The 16071-nt window shown below is 46.5% G+C and overlaps 4 protein-coding genes across 4 annotated transcripts; 1 reads left to right on the top strand and 3 right to left on the bottom strand.

The window, feature by feature from the left end:
- Positions 1 to 277: 277 nt before the first annotated feature.
- BGW36DRAFT_374200 (uridine nucleosidase) lies at positions 278 to 2244 on the bottom strand. The gene is made up of 3 exons (XM_046215653.1): positions 1977 to 2244; positions 1815 to 1900; positions 278 to 1753 (listed from the first exon to the last, which is right to left on the bottom strand). Exons 1-3 carry the CDS (start codon positions 2037 to 2039, stop codon positions 766 to 768), a joined length of 1137 nt encoding a protein of 378 aa, XP_046074167.1. The 5' UTR covers positions 2040 to 2244; the 3' UTR covers positions 278 to 765.
- A 990-nt stretch (positions 2245 to 3234) lies between these two features.
- Positions 3235 to 5954, bottom strand: BGW36DRAFT_374199 (fungal-specific transcription factor domain-containing protein). The gene is made up of 4 exons (XM_046215652.1): positions 4902 to 5954; positions 4555 to 4850; positions 4320 to 4495; positions 3235 to 4263 (listed from the first exon to the last, which is right to left on the bottom strand). Exons 1-4 carry the CDS (start codon positions 5912 to 5914, stop codon positions 3727 to 3729), a joined length of 2022 nt encoding a protein of 673 aa, XP_046074166.1. The 5' UTR covers positions 5915 to 5954; the 3' UTR covers positions 3235 to 3726.
- Positions 5955 to 7213: 1259 nt separating this feature from the next.
- On the top strand, positions 7214 to 11786 carry BGW36DRAFT_129511 (multidrug resistance protein CDR1). Its single transcript, XM_046209347.1, has 8 exons — positions 7214 to 7541; positions 7611 to 8128; positions 8198 to 8703; positions 8760 to 9650; positions 9706 to 10665; positions 10722 to 10753; positions 10811 to 11218; positions 11281 to 11786. The coding sequence occupies exons 1-8, from the start codon at positions 7350 to 7352 to the stop codon at positions 11374 to 11376; spliced, it is 3603 nt and encodes a 1200-aa protein (XP_046074165.1). The 5' UTR covers positions 7214 to 7349; the 3' UTR covers positions 11377 to 11786.
- Positions 11787 to 11949: 163 nt separating this feature from the next.
- On the bottom strand, positions 11950 to 15897 carry BGW36DRAFT_395550 (Sac2 family-domain-containing protein; the record flags this gene model as incomplete). Its single annotated transcript, XM_046218052.1, has 8 exons — positions 11950 to 12951; positions 13029 to 13154; positions 13208 to 13303; positions 13751 to 13786; positions 13835 to 14902; positions 14951 to 15295; positions 15347 to 15393; positions 15444 to 15897. The coding sequence occupies 8 exons, from the start codon at positions 15895 to 15897 to the stop codon at positions 11950 to 11952; spliced, it is 3174 nt and encodes a 1057-aa protein (XP_046074164.1).
- Between the last annotated feature and the right edge of the window lie 174 nt (positions 15898 to 16071).

Raw genomic sequence — 16071 nt, 5'->3', positions numbered from 1 at the left:
TCAACCACTACAGATCACTTTAATCCGGAGACTCCGTCGGTTTTATTCCTCCCCATATGTAATTACAGAATTATGGGAATTTGTCCCATATGAGAATTTCTAGAGGGGTTGAGCGGTCGGTGAATAAGTTCCCTTAGCGGTGAGTTGGTTCTCCACATCGATACAATTTTTAGAAGGTTTTCTCACCAGCATCGAATTCCACGAGTCCTTACAAGGAAAGAATTAGGCTGCTCGCTTCGTTAAACGCCTGCCAAGGTACGTACTTATAGCTTAGGAAAAGAAATTAACCAATCGAAGTGCCTCGCAGCAGAAAAGTTATAATTTTGTTGATGGATTTGATAGCCCAAGAGCTTCTGCCGAATATCGACAACTTCGATGAATCGGCGTCCAATTCGGCTAGGGAAAATCACCAAAATACATCATAGGACACGCCTATGGAGCAATTTTAGGTATTCGCTCAGCAGAATCCTGCGGATTAACTAACATCACCCCGTATATAGCAGCAAACGGCTTGTTCCTCCCACCATATATCGCTACCGGAGGCGAATTTGTACCTAGAGTGGTGATATAAAGATACCAACCTATGGCATCTAGATGCAATTATCGTATCGCTACACCGCCAAACGGTTAGTCAACAGGTAAAATAGCTTCCAATTAGCTACAAGACTTTTAAATACCAAGTACCGCAGGGTGGCTCAGAGAATTAGATATAGCAACCTAGCTACTTGCCAAGGTTGTCACGTTGGCTAGAGTATGGCCTAGGACTCATGCGAACTCCAGTCTCACTTTTTCATCCGCCATTTCAATACAATCCTCTAGCACGGTCCAGAAATGAGAGAAGTCCAAGCTTCGGGGGATTGTGACACCGTCACTCCCTGGCTCCAACGGTATTTGCATTGTCATTCCAGTCATCGTTTTGCCTTCTACGGCATCCTTGTATGAGCCTTTAGTTTCCACAGTTACGGAAAACCTCTCTGATTGTTTGGACCCCTGATCATCTGAATCATGAAAACTAATTTCCCATGGGGTGCCAATGAGTGCGGCGGCCACTGCGATCGGATCATGAAGTGGAGGACCAACCGTTATGCCAAACACATCGGCATATGTGTCCGCAAAGTACATAAGGAGCTCCACCAGCATCTGGCGTAACGTGGTCTTTGCCTTTCCGTTTCTCTGACCACTCTTTCCGTACAAGAGAAGGTCTCTCACCCGCTCGGTTGCTAGGACTTGATGGGTTAGATCTAGCGGAATAACTGTTGTCTTCGCTGCGATAATGTTATCACTGAAAATCTGGGCGGCAGCTTCCGGGTCGGCAACGATATTGAACTCTGCCCAACGCGTGTAGTTTCCGATACGATTTGGGTCATCAACTGTACCAAGTGATACATCAGTAAAGCCACCTCCAAAGGCGGCTCCCATGAGGCTTAAACACTTAACATGACCAGCCAATTGCGGGTAGTCACGGAAAAGGATTGCGATATTCGTCAATGGACCTGTGGCCACAACAACCGCAGTATCGGCGGGCTGGGCTAGGAGGGCAGCCGCCATGGCAGCGGTCGCGCTCTCCGTCCACTTAGGATCGCGCTTAGGTTGGGGAAGAAGGTCGGTTCCGTCGAGACCAGTTTTACCGTGAATACTAGTTGGAGGATTCATCGGCGGACGAGCGATGGCTTGGGAGGCACCGGCATATATGGGGATGTCATTATGTTTGCCTATGGATGTGAGAATTGAGGCTGCATTCACAGTAGTGGTTCTATTGTTCCCGAATCAACCCCTATTCTTGCCCAGGTTCTCTTCGGCATATTAGAGCTTACTCTAGTGGAGCATTGCCAAACACGGTTGAAATGCCCAATAAATTAATGCCAGGATGATAAGCGGCAAAGAGAATGGCAAATACATCCTATATTGAGCGTTAGTGACAGATTCGGAGCCATAAAATCTAGTTGTTTGATATCTTATTGCTGGAGAAAACTTACATCATGGCCCGGGTCGCAATCAAGCCATAGGGGTGTCTTTTGAGTAGGAGCAGGAGACATCATGTTGAGAGATTGGAGTTATTTGTTCCTGAAGCCAAGTCGGATGAGATGTTCAGAGGAAATGTAGAGAACAGTTGATGCACAGCTGATAGTCGAGAGCACAATATTGTGCGTAAGAATACCAAGCTTCCCACCTGACCCCCAATACCTACTACTATGATTTACCGAACAGCTTCTTTTCTCCCTCGTCTTTTACTTTATGTTCTTTACCTTTGGACAAGTTCGGACTTCCGCGACTTCGGATTTATCATCTAAATCCTAGCGCCATGGCCCGCGAAGCTCCATCGTATTCGATTTCGATGGGCCACATAATTCCGAATGGCCAATCATGTAAGCATGGCGATCAGATGTGGTCTCAGATCCGGTAAGATACTGTAGATACTTTACAAGCCCAACCGCAATGCATGACAAGACGATACGATCAAAACCGGAAGTCCAGTGTATGTCAAACTTTTGACCAATATACTTAAAAGGGTGAAAATTAGTAAGGATTATGTTGGCTATTTTGGCTGCATATTCCCGGCAGTCTCGTTCAGTCATGTGCCGTGGCAGGAAGTCCGGCCCATTATGGATATGCTGGATTTTCCCTTGGGGATTGGCAAATGCACCCTCTTCACATTTCAGACCCCTTACCATTGGGGCCTGTATGAACCTGTTAATGTATCGATCACCTACCTATGATAAGAATCAGATGAAAAGAGGCGTAGGTGCTGGAACAACCTATTTCCAGTATAGTCTACCTCGCTGTTTTGGATTGAGCACAAAATTATTGGGATCAACTAGCCAGTCGCAGCTTGTACCATCGCTAAATTACCAATCTGATTAGGACCGCTGTCTGGGCTGTTCAAGGGGAATGAAGAAGCCACCAGTGATCCTGATCGTCAGCGCTGGCCATTACTGTAGGAAAACATCTCCCACGCTATGCATCCATCCCTGGACAGATTGATCAAGGTCAAGGGCAGATGTCAAACATCATTTCTTCAATTAATGAAAACAGATCAATTGAAGGATGCCGTTCTTTTCCAAACATGCTAGAAATTGGAGACGGGAGTGCGTGGATCAATATTACATATGTAGATTGGAATTTGGGGCAATGATATGTTTCAATTAATAAAATATCCATTTCCCAGGGTTCACGGCCGGAAATAAAGAATTTACAAAGAACAAATAAACTCTGCCAATCATAAAAAATAAAGACTGGAGAGGCAGGCATATGACGCTTGTTGATCGGTTCCGTCTCGATAAACTGATACCTAGAGCATCAGGCAGCAAGCTACAAGCCACCAAAAAGGAAGCTGCATGACTCGCTATGAACAATTATACCCACTTTTCCATAGATTTTGCAAAATTGGTAATACCAAAGCTCAAAATCTTTCGGCTAAGATGTCCAGGTCGAGATATTGTCTTCAAGTAAGTTAGAGCAGGACTAGTGAAAGTTCCCTCATCAATAATGAGCAAGTCTGCAGTGCTGGCACTGATTAATGTACTCATGGTACCGGTTAATCAATACTGAAGAGCCACATAGGAAGAATACTATAATACCCCGGCCTGGTGCAATTTGCGAGAGAACATCAATCATTCTCCTAAAAAGAATACACGGCCTTCTGTTCTCGATGGGGTTTGATTCCCAGAATAATGAGGGCAAACTTAAAAGAAAAGCTCCCTCGTAGCTAAAAATTTGGATTAATACTCAGTAAATGCCCGCATTTTGACCTGAATGCTGATCCATGTATATGTCCAGTGGAAAATATGTACTTAAATCTGTCGCTAGTACATCAAAGTTGAAACGAGGTTCCAGGTCTGCCAGGGGTTCCGCCGTTACTTGAGAAGCCCCATGATGTGTTTCTGGCAGTGGGTAATTCGTAGCTTGAGATTGTCGGTTACTTAGGAAGATGAGATTCGATGCCGCGCAAGACGAGGCCTGGCCCAAGGACGGAAAAAGTATGTTCGTTTGGTGTTGGGGTGAAAGAGGCATGCCGGCCTCTAGGAGAGGTGTTGATGTTGAAACATCATCATTTCCAGAGATAGACTGCTCTACAACGCTCAATATGCGTTCCACTGAGTGAGCCACATTCGTAACAGGTTCGTCATCCGTCATCGCCCCCAGGCAATTCAGAGCCATGCGAATATAAACAAGATTGTTTGGATGTTTCGAGGGATGGCGTAGCGAGTCGTGAAGAAGAACAGAGCAACTTGCTTCGATACAAAACGAGTCGTAGCGTCGAACCTGCTACTTGTCAATAAAAGGGGTGAATTGAGAAAGAGTCACGATCCCCGACCTACCTTGCTAACGTCTATCGTATTGAACATGCTGCTAACAAAAGCAATTGAGTCGGCGGCTGCGTCAGTAGCATTTCTACATGCCTGTCGGAGCCACAATTCTGCGGTTTGGCCACTTTGGACTGTAGACTCAGCCACGAGAAATGGTCGAAACATCGTGTGGACGAGGTGAAAGTAAACTAGAGACACGTCAGTCCGTTTCACAGCAATACGTAGTATATAGGCCAAGCCAACCCACTATTATGCAGCATCAATGTTGACATAGCCTCTGATGGCGTATTATACTGAGGGATGGCAGCCGAGCCAATACCCTCCCGGTCGGCGTATTGACGGAGTTTCGTATACATTCCTTGAGCGGTGGTGTACAAATTGCGGAGAGACTCGGATCTGCGACTGTAAATTGCTTCAACGGCTTCTTCGATTATAGATGCAAAGCGGCATAGATTGACCAAGGTTGTTTGCTTTTCAGGATAAGGTAATAAAACATCTATCTCTCTCATCATGCTTTTCCTTCCTACTGTCAAAGCGACCCATCTATTGGGGTCATCAGCCGATGCCTTCAATGTTGTTGTCCAGATTACTTACTGTTCGTAGAAGTAAAGGCACCAGAGGGTGGTGCGACGCTCTTCTATTTCTTCCTCTTGTCGCAGCAAGGCGTTCCCCGATGCGGTGTTCAAGCCCAAGGCGAAAGCTTTACGACAGGCGTTGCCAACATGCAAGTAAGCTGAGTTTGGCCGCCCAATGTTGAGTTGGTAATCTGTGACCAGAAGAGAAAACTGTATCATCGAGAGCGTGACGGAGTCTTCGCGTGTGATCGCTTCTTGTTTAGCCTGTGAAAATATAATATCGGCCAGCTCGGTCCACGTAGAGCTTAATGCGCCTATAGCTAGGACCATGAGAAACAATACTCTTCTGTGTGGCTGGAGGGAAGGGTCCGGCCTGGTCGAATATAGGCTATCAAGAAGGTTGTCGAGGGCTTCAGTATTGAAAAAAGGTAGTATATGCAGACTGGAAGTTTTGAAATTGTTTAGGAAAGCAGTGGCCAGGGCTTTAGGTATCATTTGACTCTGGAGATCAAACAACGGAGTGTTTCCCGGTACGGCGGCTCTCAAGGGCACGCCAAAGAATACGTTTCTTTGCATGAACATGTCCAACCCCCGCCCGCCCTCCTGGAAATCATGGCTCTGGCCATGGCTCTGCTGGCCACGAAGCAAAATGGACCTATGGAGTTGTTGTAGAAAGGCAAAGTTGGATGAGGGGCCATAGAATAACTGTGAACTGTCCATAAACTGAGGGGCATTGTCTGCAGCAGCAACGCTCGGGTAGATTTCAGCTCGACTAGTTCCAGTTTCCGAGATAGAAAAATCTTCTCTTGATGTGTATCGATCCGCGTTTGTATTCAAAAGATCACTACTACGGTCCTGGTGAACGGAAGATTTTGGCACTCTCTTCCGTATCCTAACCCTCGCCTTGAGACGGTAGACGCACTCCAAGGGCTGAGTCTGACAATTCCGGCATGGCTCCTGCCCATCGCATTTGATTTTGCGCCGGCGGCACGGCTCACACGCCTTGGATATTTTTGTTGTGTCTGGGCTCATCCTGCAACCCTCCAATTGCGGAAAAGGAGCTATGTCACGGATTTGAGGGAACGATAATGGTGGAGGATAATCGAACAGGCCCGGACCATCCATGGCCTGCAAGTCCGACGCTTGTCCTGAAAGTTAATATTGAAGAATAATACATCCCGGAGCCACATCAACACCTTACAATCTTGTATTTGAGCCTATATATAACCGTAATTTTATGAAATCTAGAGGTATTCATGTAGAATAAATTAAAGTACATTATACATATCTCTTTCCTTTTATGCTTTTAGGATTTATATCTGTTAAATTAAGAAATGTTAAATTGGTACCAAGAAATATAATACACTAAGTGGATATATTTTTCAATTTTTTTTCCATATGTTTTTAACCAAAAGTCTTAAAAAAGAGATCAGCGTTAAAAGATTCTATAAGAATATTTTATATATCTTAAATTTTTATAAAGGTACATTTATATATAAAATCAAACACATAGATTGTAAGAGTGTGGATGCACCCCCCCTAACATTGATATCTAACGCCATCAAATTTTGTGATCTTAGATGGATCCTAGTGGAGACAGCCAGTATTCCGTAATTCCGAACTTACACCTCCGGCTCGATATCTCCTGTACAGATGGAGGAAAATAAGGAGACGGAGGTAAGTGAATTGTGCTACAGAAACCCTTTCGGGGCTGCTGGCCTGATAGTGTATAAGTGCAGATGTTCGCGATGGCCACCTTTTTCACTTACTATGCTTGTGTATAAAACATTTGGTACATGTGGCAATGGACTCGATGCTGGGTTCCAGTAACTGCAAGCGGGAAGACGAAAATGATGCGCTCCCAAAAAGCTCAATAGGACCTTCCAAGCGCCTAACTGTCACTTTTCGCCATATCGACGTCCAAGTAAACGGATTAGGCGACGACTTTGTACCAACCTGCTGGTCTGTGATTGAAAATTTGATTCCTTTCAGGAAACGAAAAGCTTCGAAGAGGGTAAATAAAAATTGCTCATACATATTTCTCGAGAGAGTCAATTAACGAGTTTCATTTAGCACATCCTTCAGGATGTTTCTGGTCAGGTTCGGCCTGGGGAGATGGTACGCAAATCATAAACTTGGGAGGTCTTGACCCTAACCCCAACAGCTATTGGTTTTAGGAAGACCTGGATCAGGATGTACCTCACTCCTGAAGATTCTGTCAAATCAGCGAGATGAGTTTGAAAGCATTATGGGCGATATACGCTTCGGAGATTGTGGACCGACAGAGGCTAGGAAGCTCCGGAATTATATTGTCATGAATACTGAAGGTTTGTTGTTTTCAGCACAATGAAAGTCGTTCTTTTATTTTCAACAAGACAGCATCTCCTGACATCAATATTGTGAATAAAAAGATGATCAGCATTTTCCAACGCTGACCGTGGAACAAACGGCTGCCTTCGCAACAAATATGAAACTTCCCCGTCACCCTTCGGAATATTTTCAGAATCCAAAGACTTTCGCCATGGAAATGACGGATTCAATTCTCTCAGAACTCGGAATATCTCATACTAAAAAGACAATCGTCGGTAACGAATTCGTGCGCGGAGTGTCCGGCGGAGAGCGGAAACGCGTTTCTATCGCTGAAGTCATTGCCACACAGGTATGTCAGTCCTTTTACGTCAGTCCTTTTACAATGAGTATTTAGCGTTTACAAGATGGGATAACATAGGCCTGTGTTCAATGCTGGGATAATTCAACCCGAGGGTTGGATGCCAAAAATGCGTTGGACCTTGTCCGTGTTTTGCGAAAATCTGCAGCCGCAGAAGGCAAGTCCATAATTGCAACCCTTTACCAGGCGGGCAACAGAATCTACCACCAGTTTGACAAAACAATTGTTTTAGCGGAGGGGAAGCAGATTTACTATGGGCCTGCTTCAGAGGCAAAACCGTACTTCGAGAACTTGGGTTTTCAATGTCCACCCGGGGTCAACATATCGGACTTTCTTACTTCTGTCGCCATGCATACCGAGCGAATGGTCCGCCCGGGATTTGAAGGGGTTGTGCCCAATACAGTTGACGAATTACAGGACCGCTATTTGCATAGCGACCTGTACAAGCGCATGATGCAGGACATGGCAGAAAAAGATTCCTTGGTGCAGGAAACGGAAGATTCATCACCGTCATTTTCCCAAAAGGAGGACCTTTACACCGCATCTTTTGCCCATCAAGTGTGGGTATGCAGCAAGAGGTATCCTTTTTTCTTTTACTTTTTGGATGATTGATTCCACGTTTGCAATATTTTCTCACAGTTACTCAGGCAGATTCAAATTACACGAGGTAACTGGCAATCAAATATACTGCAGGTCTGCTCCTCTCTCGTCATAGCCGTCATTACTGGAAGCCTATACTTTGACCTACCCAACAACAGCAGTTCGATTTTTGCGAAGACAGGGGCTCTTTGCTTTCCAGTTTTGTATTTTGCTATGACACGAATGTCCGAGACTACGGCTTCCTTCTCGGGAAAGCAAATAATTTCACGACAAAAGCGACTTGCGTTATGTCGACCAAGTGCGTACGCCTTAGCATGGGCTCTGACCGACGTCCCTATCATTGCTGCAGTCTTCTCACTTTTTCAAATCATCTACTATTTTCTAGTCGGGTTCGAACGCCAAGCAAACAAATTCTTCATCTGTTATCTCTTTCTCATACTCCTGACTCTTTCATATGCATCAATGTATCGTATGATTGGAGCTTGGTGCCGACATGCAGGGTTTGCCTTCCAGATCAATGGACTAATCACAACGATGTTTTTGGTCTATATCGGTGAGTCGACCCTTGCCTCGTGTGCCTTCTATCTTTTATCCTGACCGGTCTTATAGGCTACATGATTCCACTGGGATATATACCTGTGTGGTTTCGCTGGATTGCATGGATGAACCCAGCGGTGTACGCTTATAATGCCATCATGGCAAACGAGCTGGCTGAAAGGAAGATCACTTGCATAGAGCCACAGTTAGTACCATTTGGGTCAACTTACGATGAAGATCAATATCGGGGTTGCTCTGTCCTTGGATCAACCAACGGGACCGTCATTGATGGGGAAGCATTCATCAGTGCCCGATACTGGGCATCGAAAAAGTGGATGTGGATCAACTTTGGTATTTTGGTGGCTTTTTGGATATTCTTCACCTTGATGACTGCTATTGGCTTTGAGATAAACGTTCATCGTGACTCTAGCCAAAAAATCCTATTTGACCACCGAGCTCAGGTCAAAGAAGTAGCGAAGCTCAGAGACATTGAGCGAGCAGAAGCTAGCCGGGATCCTTGGAAAGTCACCACAAGCTCACAGCGACAGGTTATTCTCACTTTTAAGAACCTGAATTATTTTGTGAAGCATGAACGCAGCGAACTACAGCTTCTTCGCGGTGTATCTGGTTTTGTTAAACAAGGCCAGCTCGTCGCAATTATGGGAACTTCCGGAGCCGGTAAGACAACATTGATGGATGTTCTTGCCCAGCGTAAGGATACCGGACGAGTGGAGGGTAGCATCCTGGTGAATGGGAAACCTCAGGGAATCAGCTTCCAAAGAACCACGGGTTACTGCGAGCAAAACGACATACACGAGCCAACTGCCACTATCTGGGAGAGCCTCATGTTTTCTGCAAGATTACGCCAGGATTATAGTGTTTCTGACGCGGGAAAGGAGGAATTTGTGCGCAAGATCATGGATTTGCTTGAACTGACCCCATACCAGCACGCGGTCGTCGGAAGTGAGTTGACTATAATCCGCCCATATTTTGCGATCAATAGCTAAAATAGTAGTAGATCTCGACTCTGGGCTATCTATTGAACAAAGGAAGCGACTCACACTTGCTACTGAGCTCGTTGCAAACCCCTCTTTACTCTTCCTTGATGAACCGACTTCTGGCCTCGATGCACAGTCCGCCCTTCAAGTATGCCGATTTATGCGCAAGCTGGCTGAAGCTGGGCAAACCATCGTCTGTACTATTCATCAGCCATCTGATTCTTTGTTCGAGACATTCGATGTTTTGCTATTGCTATCAAAGGGTGGAAGAACCGCCTATTTTGGCCCAATTGGGCAGGGCTCCAAACAGGTGATTGAGTATTTTTCTCGGAGAGGCGGAGAATGTTCACCTGATGTGAGCTCTGCTGAGCATATTGTTAACTTAGTCCAGTCTTCAGAAGACATCGATTGGTCTAAAGAGTGGCTCGAATCGAATGAGAGGGCTTGGGCAATCGCGGAACTGGACAAACTCAATACCAATTTTCTAAAAGATCAAAGGACTAATTCTCCGTCTCTTGAAGACAAGGAGAAGGAGCTTAGGTTCGCCACTCCAATTTATTATCAAGTTCTTCTCGTTACCAGACGTCAGTTCATGGCGCTTTGGAGAAACCCCGACTATGTCTGGAATAAAATACTCCTCCATGTCACAAATGCATTGTTCGGCGGGTTCACATTTTGGAAGCTTGGGAATGGCACATTCGACATGCAGCTGCACTTGATGGCAGTTTTCAACTTCGTCACGGTCGCCCCAGGGTGCATCAACCAACTTCAGCCGCTATACATTCGGAACCGCAACATTTTTGAGATGAGAGAGAAGAATTCAAAAATTTATCATTGGTTTGCCTTTGTTGCTGCACAGCTTCTCTCCGAGATCCCGCTTCTAATCATCTGTGGCACCATCGTCTTCGTCGGGTGGTACTTTGCTGTTGGGTTTCCAATCAAGGGCAGTGTCTCTGGTCTGGTCTATCTCGAAATGCTGCGTAAGTGACTAGGCCCTCTGTCTTTCTTCCTATGATGTACTAATATTCACCCAAAGTTTATGAATGTCTTTATACATCTATTGGACAGGTATGGTATTCTATCTCAGGCTGACACTGTTTAATTCTTATTGACTTGCAAAACCAGGCAATTGCTGCCTGTAGCCCCAACGCATATTTTGCTGCTTTGGCCAATCCAATCGTTATTGGTGCCATCCTCATAAACTTCTCCGGCGTCGTAGTACCATACTCCCAGATTCAAGCCTTCTGGAGATTCTGGCTGTACTACCTGAACCCTTTTACCTACCTCACACAGAGTCTTCTCGAGCCAGTGGTTTGGGATTTACATATTCAGTGCAAGAATGATGAGTTGACTTCATTTAAAATTCCGGCCGGACTAACCTGCGGAGAATACATGGCCGAATTTCTCTCAAGCAACCCAGGCTACGTCGTAAATCCAAACGATACCACGTCCTGTGCATATTGCTCTTATACAAATGGTTCAGATTATTTGGAGTCTCTTAATATCAACGGGAGTTATTACGGATGGAGAGGCGTATGTTAACTCCAAGCGCCGATGGCTGGACTGAATTCAACTGACACTGAAATCTCATTTAGGTCGGGATAACAGCACTGTTTTGCATCAGCTCTTACGGTTTGGTCTTTTTGATGATGAAACTTCGAACCAAGGCAACGAAAAAGGTTGACTCATAGAGAACAATATTTGGGAAGACGGAGAGATGAGCTGTGAGAAGTGAGAACGACCGTTCAATCCTAAAATATATTGGTGTTTATGACTACGAAAACTAAGCTTCAGAAAGCAAACTAGATTATAGATGAGAATCAAAGTCCTTCAAATGTTTGTGTGTAAGCTTGTTTGTCTATCACCTAATCTGACTGTCTAAAACCAAACAGACTCTAATATAGCTATTATATATATCAATTGATATTTTTTAACACTAAATTTCCACTTGAATTTAGTCAGTATGGCGTCGATCAAACTCGACATCTGGATATTACGCTGATTGCCTGCCATTGCTTTCAGTCGTCTATGCCCTGCATGCTATAAACAGATATATCTGTCCCTGCTCCGGCGAATAAGCGATATGGTCTTTATATTAAACCCTTGAGCATTGTACACTAAGTTTCACCATGCTAGGAGAATGAATATTACGCATTATTCCCATGGCCACGCACAGCCCTCAATATACCTATAATATCTACATATCTAACCATCAATTCAACCACCTACTTACATATATATGCATATCGATTCATGTATGAGCATTATCTGTACAGCAGCTCCTCAACCACCTCGCCAATCGCCAACGAACTCGTCAACCCCGGACTCTCAATACCCAACAAATTCACAAACCCTTTAAACCCATCCTCCTCTCTAATCACAAAATCTTGAAATCCCTTGCCCGCAACATTCCCACCACCCCGGGCCAACTTTGGCCGTATTCCGCAGTAATCCAGCACCACGGAGTCCGTGTCAATACCCGGCAAATATCGTTTGATCTCCGGCAGTGCCTGCTGTAACCGTGCTGGTGAGGGCGTATAATCACTCGCAGACTCAACCCACTCAACATCCGGACCGAAACGCACTCGTCCGCCCATATCACGCGTCAAATGCGTGCCGAGACCGCCATGCCCCGGGACCGGGGCAGGGTATATTAGCGTCGACGGTTTGGGCCGTGAAGCGCTGTAGGAGAAATACGTGCCTTTGGCATAATACGCGCGTCGGTGTCGGTTGGGCGGCAGAATCATGTTGTTGATTTCGCACGCGCCCAGTCCCGCGGAGTTTATCAGCGTCTCTGCTGTTATCGAGCTCTCCTCGCTACTCCCATCATCCCCTGCCGATGAGGTGAATATTCGATACCCGCCCTTCCCATGATCCACCGCCTCAATCCTCCTCACGGCCGTATGAAATGCGATATCGCCCCCTCGCTCCTCGTACTCACCCTGCAAAACGCTCATCAGCGCGTGTGCATCCACGATGCCTGTTGTTGGCGACTCGACGATGCCGGCGCGCGCCTGGATATCAGGCTCCGTGCGCCGCGCCTCCTCGGCGCCAACGAGTCGAGTCGGTACTCCGATGTTCTGTGCGTGTTCGCGTAGTGCCAGACAGACACGCCACTCTACTTCGTCCTGCGCTACGATCCATTTCCGCGTGCGCAGATGCGGGATTTGTTTTGATGCGCAGAGCGAATAGAGGAGGTTTTTACCGCGGATACAGAGGCGCGTTTTGAGGGAGGTGGGTGGGTAGTAGATGCCTGCATGGATCACCTATACTGCCCCTCGCTCTCGGGGTATTGATTAGCGGATTGAAGTAAAGTGGTGTGAAGTGTGGTATGGTGGTGTACCTCGGAATTCCGACTGCTTGTTTCTGTGCCCACTGCGCCGTGCCGTTCGAGTACGATCGTCGATGTTCCGTCGCGCGCGGCGAGTTGGCGGGCGATTGCGAGGCCGACGACGCCTGCGCCGATAACCTGTGGTATACCCCTTAGTATGAAGCCATTTGGATAGAAAGTGCAGGGTGTACCGCATGTGTAAAGTCCGCATTGCTCGCCCGGGATGTCGAGAACCGGCGACGTTGGAGAAGCGTGCTGCTGCGGGGAAGCAGACTGGCCATGACCGGCTCCAGGCTTCGGCGGTTTCCGCGGGGTTCGCGGGGTTGGAGCTATGAGAACTTGTATGATGATGTGTAATGAATGTGGAAAGTAATTGAGACAAAGAAAAGAGGGTTTGGCGGTGTTGTTTGACGGAAAATAATCCGTTGTCACCGGTGGAGAGGAGAAGGTTCTCCGCATTTTAGATCGGGCCGATTATGCAGACAGCGGAGATAAGGATAGGCACAATAAATGGGATTGAGAATACTCTACTGGTTTGTCTCTCTATCAATATGCGCAAAAATAATAACATCGCTAAGATCAACTCTAGTGGTATCTTGCACATATATCCAGTCATGTACAGTACAGTGCTAAATGTCAAGATGATTGTTTATCGCTTCGATGCGTTCTTCAGCATTTGATTGAAATGCTGTATACTGTTAGTGAAGATAATTAAAGTAAGAGATTCACCGTACCTCTTTCTGTTCACTTGCCAGTTTGCCATCGGTATCCTGCGAGACTTAGTACATAAGTTTTCAATCCGGATAGATCTTACGTACGCTGATGATGGTTAATATCAAAGAGTAGTTGTTGTACAAGAATCGTTCCCGGCGTTTGGCATCGCCAGATCCCCTGCCCAACTTGGCCAGCAGAGTGTCGAATTCTGCGGTCAGCCGACTGAGGCTGTTCGAGACAGGTTCGTCGTCACCGGCCTCGTTGCTTAGTGATACAATGCCGTGTATAAGCTGGCCGAATCGTTGTGCGAGGAAGTGAGGGGCAGATGACTTGTTTGCATCGTCCATTGTCAATGACAGCGACACAGAGCTTCTCACAGCACCGGAGGAAAGTCGCTTCAGCGATTCGCAGTGAAGGTCCATGATTTTCTGGAATCGAGGCCATAGTTGCATGTTGATGCCGTTGATGTACGACTCGGCCACTGGGACTTTGCGTCGTTGTAGTTCGAAGGCTGATTGCTGGTTCAACCGGACACAGAGTAACACGCCTAGACAGTCGGTTGTGTTGTCGATGAGCTGTTTCGTCAAAGTTTGACCTAGTGTGAATAATGGCTCGAATATCTCCAAGGCTTTCCGGGAAATATGATGAAAAGATTTGACAGCAAACATCTCCGTGAGAAAAGAGTACTCCGCGGAGACGTTGTCAACTAATGCAAGGTTGAAGTTTCGGAAGACAACTTCAAATCCATGGGTGGCTTTATCTTCTTCTGCAACATATGAGCTGATTGCCATATGACTAGTAGTTCTAAGGGCATCCGCCCGTCTTCCAAGAGAGAATGGATCATGCGCGACAGCTCTACCATTTGCATTAGTACCGCTGGCTCTCTGCGCTGCTGGGTCTCCACCCAAGACATTGTTCTGGTCGGATGTCTGGATTTTCAGCTTTTCCAAAGCTTGGTTGTAGCGCGTAAAGTTTGATAAGTAGTACCATTTCATTGTATTCACATACGCTTGGGCGATCTCCTCTGAGAGAGTGGGATGGGTCCGGGATAAGAATGTGTATAGATCTTTGTATTTGATTAGGTGTTGTTGCTGGATGACCTGGGCATTCATGTTCGGCGAGCGAATAGCTTTGATTTGAGCGACTAGATAGTCGCGAATTCGTACTGTAGCCTGTTGCAACATAAGCCAAGCTCGGTGCAAAAAAAAAACGGAGCTTACCTTATTCTTGAGATCGACAAGCAGAGGTTTGACATCTTCCACAGCTTTCACAGACGAGCTAGCCGATTTCTCGATACTTGCACTGCGAGACTCAACCTCGTTCAGAGCTTTCACCCAGTTATCATCAATAGGCCCTTCAGCTATCAGTCGAACTGTTTTCGGCGATATACTGATTTCTTCCACGGCGGGCCCGAGTAGTCGCTCCACGTTCCGTCGATTTTCTAGTTTAGCATTCAATTGTATCGATCGTGTCTGCAGTGTTTCGATCTCGGCAGAAACGGCACCGAGCTCGGTTTGGAAATCCGAAAGATAAGATTCGACCGATTTGAGCACATCATCGCAGTCCTATTGTCTATCAGCATGCTAGCTCGTTGAGACAGTGCAGGATGAACAAACCACGATGGCATTATGAAGCTCCTGGAATTTATCGCGGTCACCCTCGACTAATTTTTGATTAGCTTATAATCCTTTCAATCGAGTATGCAGAACGAACATTGCTGTATCGTTGCAACGCCAGCCTCGCTGCTGAGAATCCCTCCGGAGGCCTTCCCTCGATTTACAAATTCCTCCAAACTAAGGTTCCCAAAATCAATGGCCTCCACCAACTGCGGGGGTTTTTCTAGAATATCACCCTGTCTATCTGATGCTTTCTTCCCAATGATACCATTGAGCACATCTACCGGACTTGCAGTTTCCGCTGGAGGTGTGCGTGAGAGCAGCGATCTTGCAGGCACATTTGGAGGGTTTTTGGAGGTATTCGGCAAAGAGGTAGTCGAGTCGTTTGGCGTGAGGAGGAGAGAGGTTGAAGACGAGCGTGGGTGTAAGCCTGGTCGGAAGGCTTGAGCGGCTCGCGGACGGGGCGATCGTTGAGATGGAGAGGCGTGGCGGTTGATGGGAGGCGGCGTTCCTGAGGGAGTCGAGTGGGCAGAGAGGCGATCGAGCCACATCGCGAGAGCTGCCAATTCTCAATTCTTCATGGAGTTGTAGAGTCAGGATGGCATAGGGCTATATGACACTGGAGGTAGTCGCACACCTTCCTCACCTGAAATCCGGGGCAGCTACGCCATTCCTAATATGGAATAGCTATTCCTAATTGGAGCCTTAACGGCTCAGTAGTTAGC

Source organism: Talaromyces proteolyticus (genome assembly GCF_021365285.1).
Source record: "Talaromyces proteolyticus strain PMI_201 chromosome Unknown BGW36scaffold_4, whole genome shotgun sequence".
Taxonomy (NCBI): domain Eukaryota; kingdom Fungi; phylum Ascomycota; class Eurotiomycetes; order Eurotiales; family Trichocomaceae; genus Talaromyces; species Talaromyces proteolyticus.
This window is presented reverse-complemented; position numbering and strand designations above follow the sequence as displayed.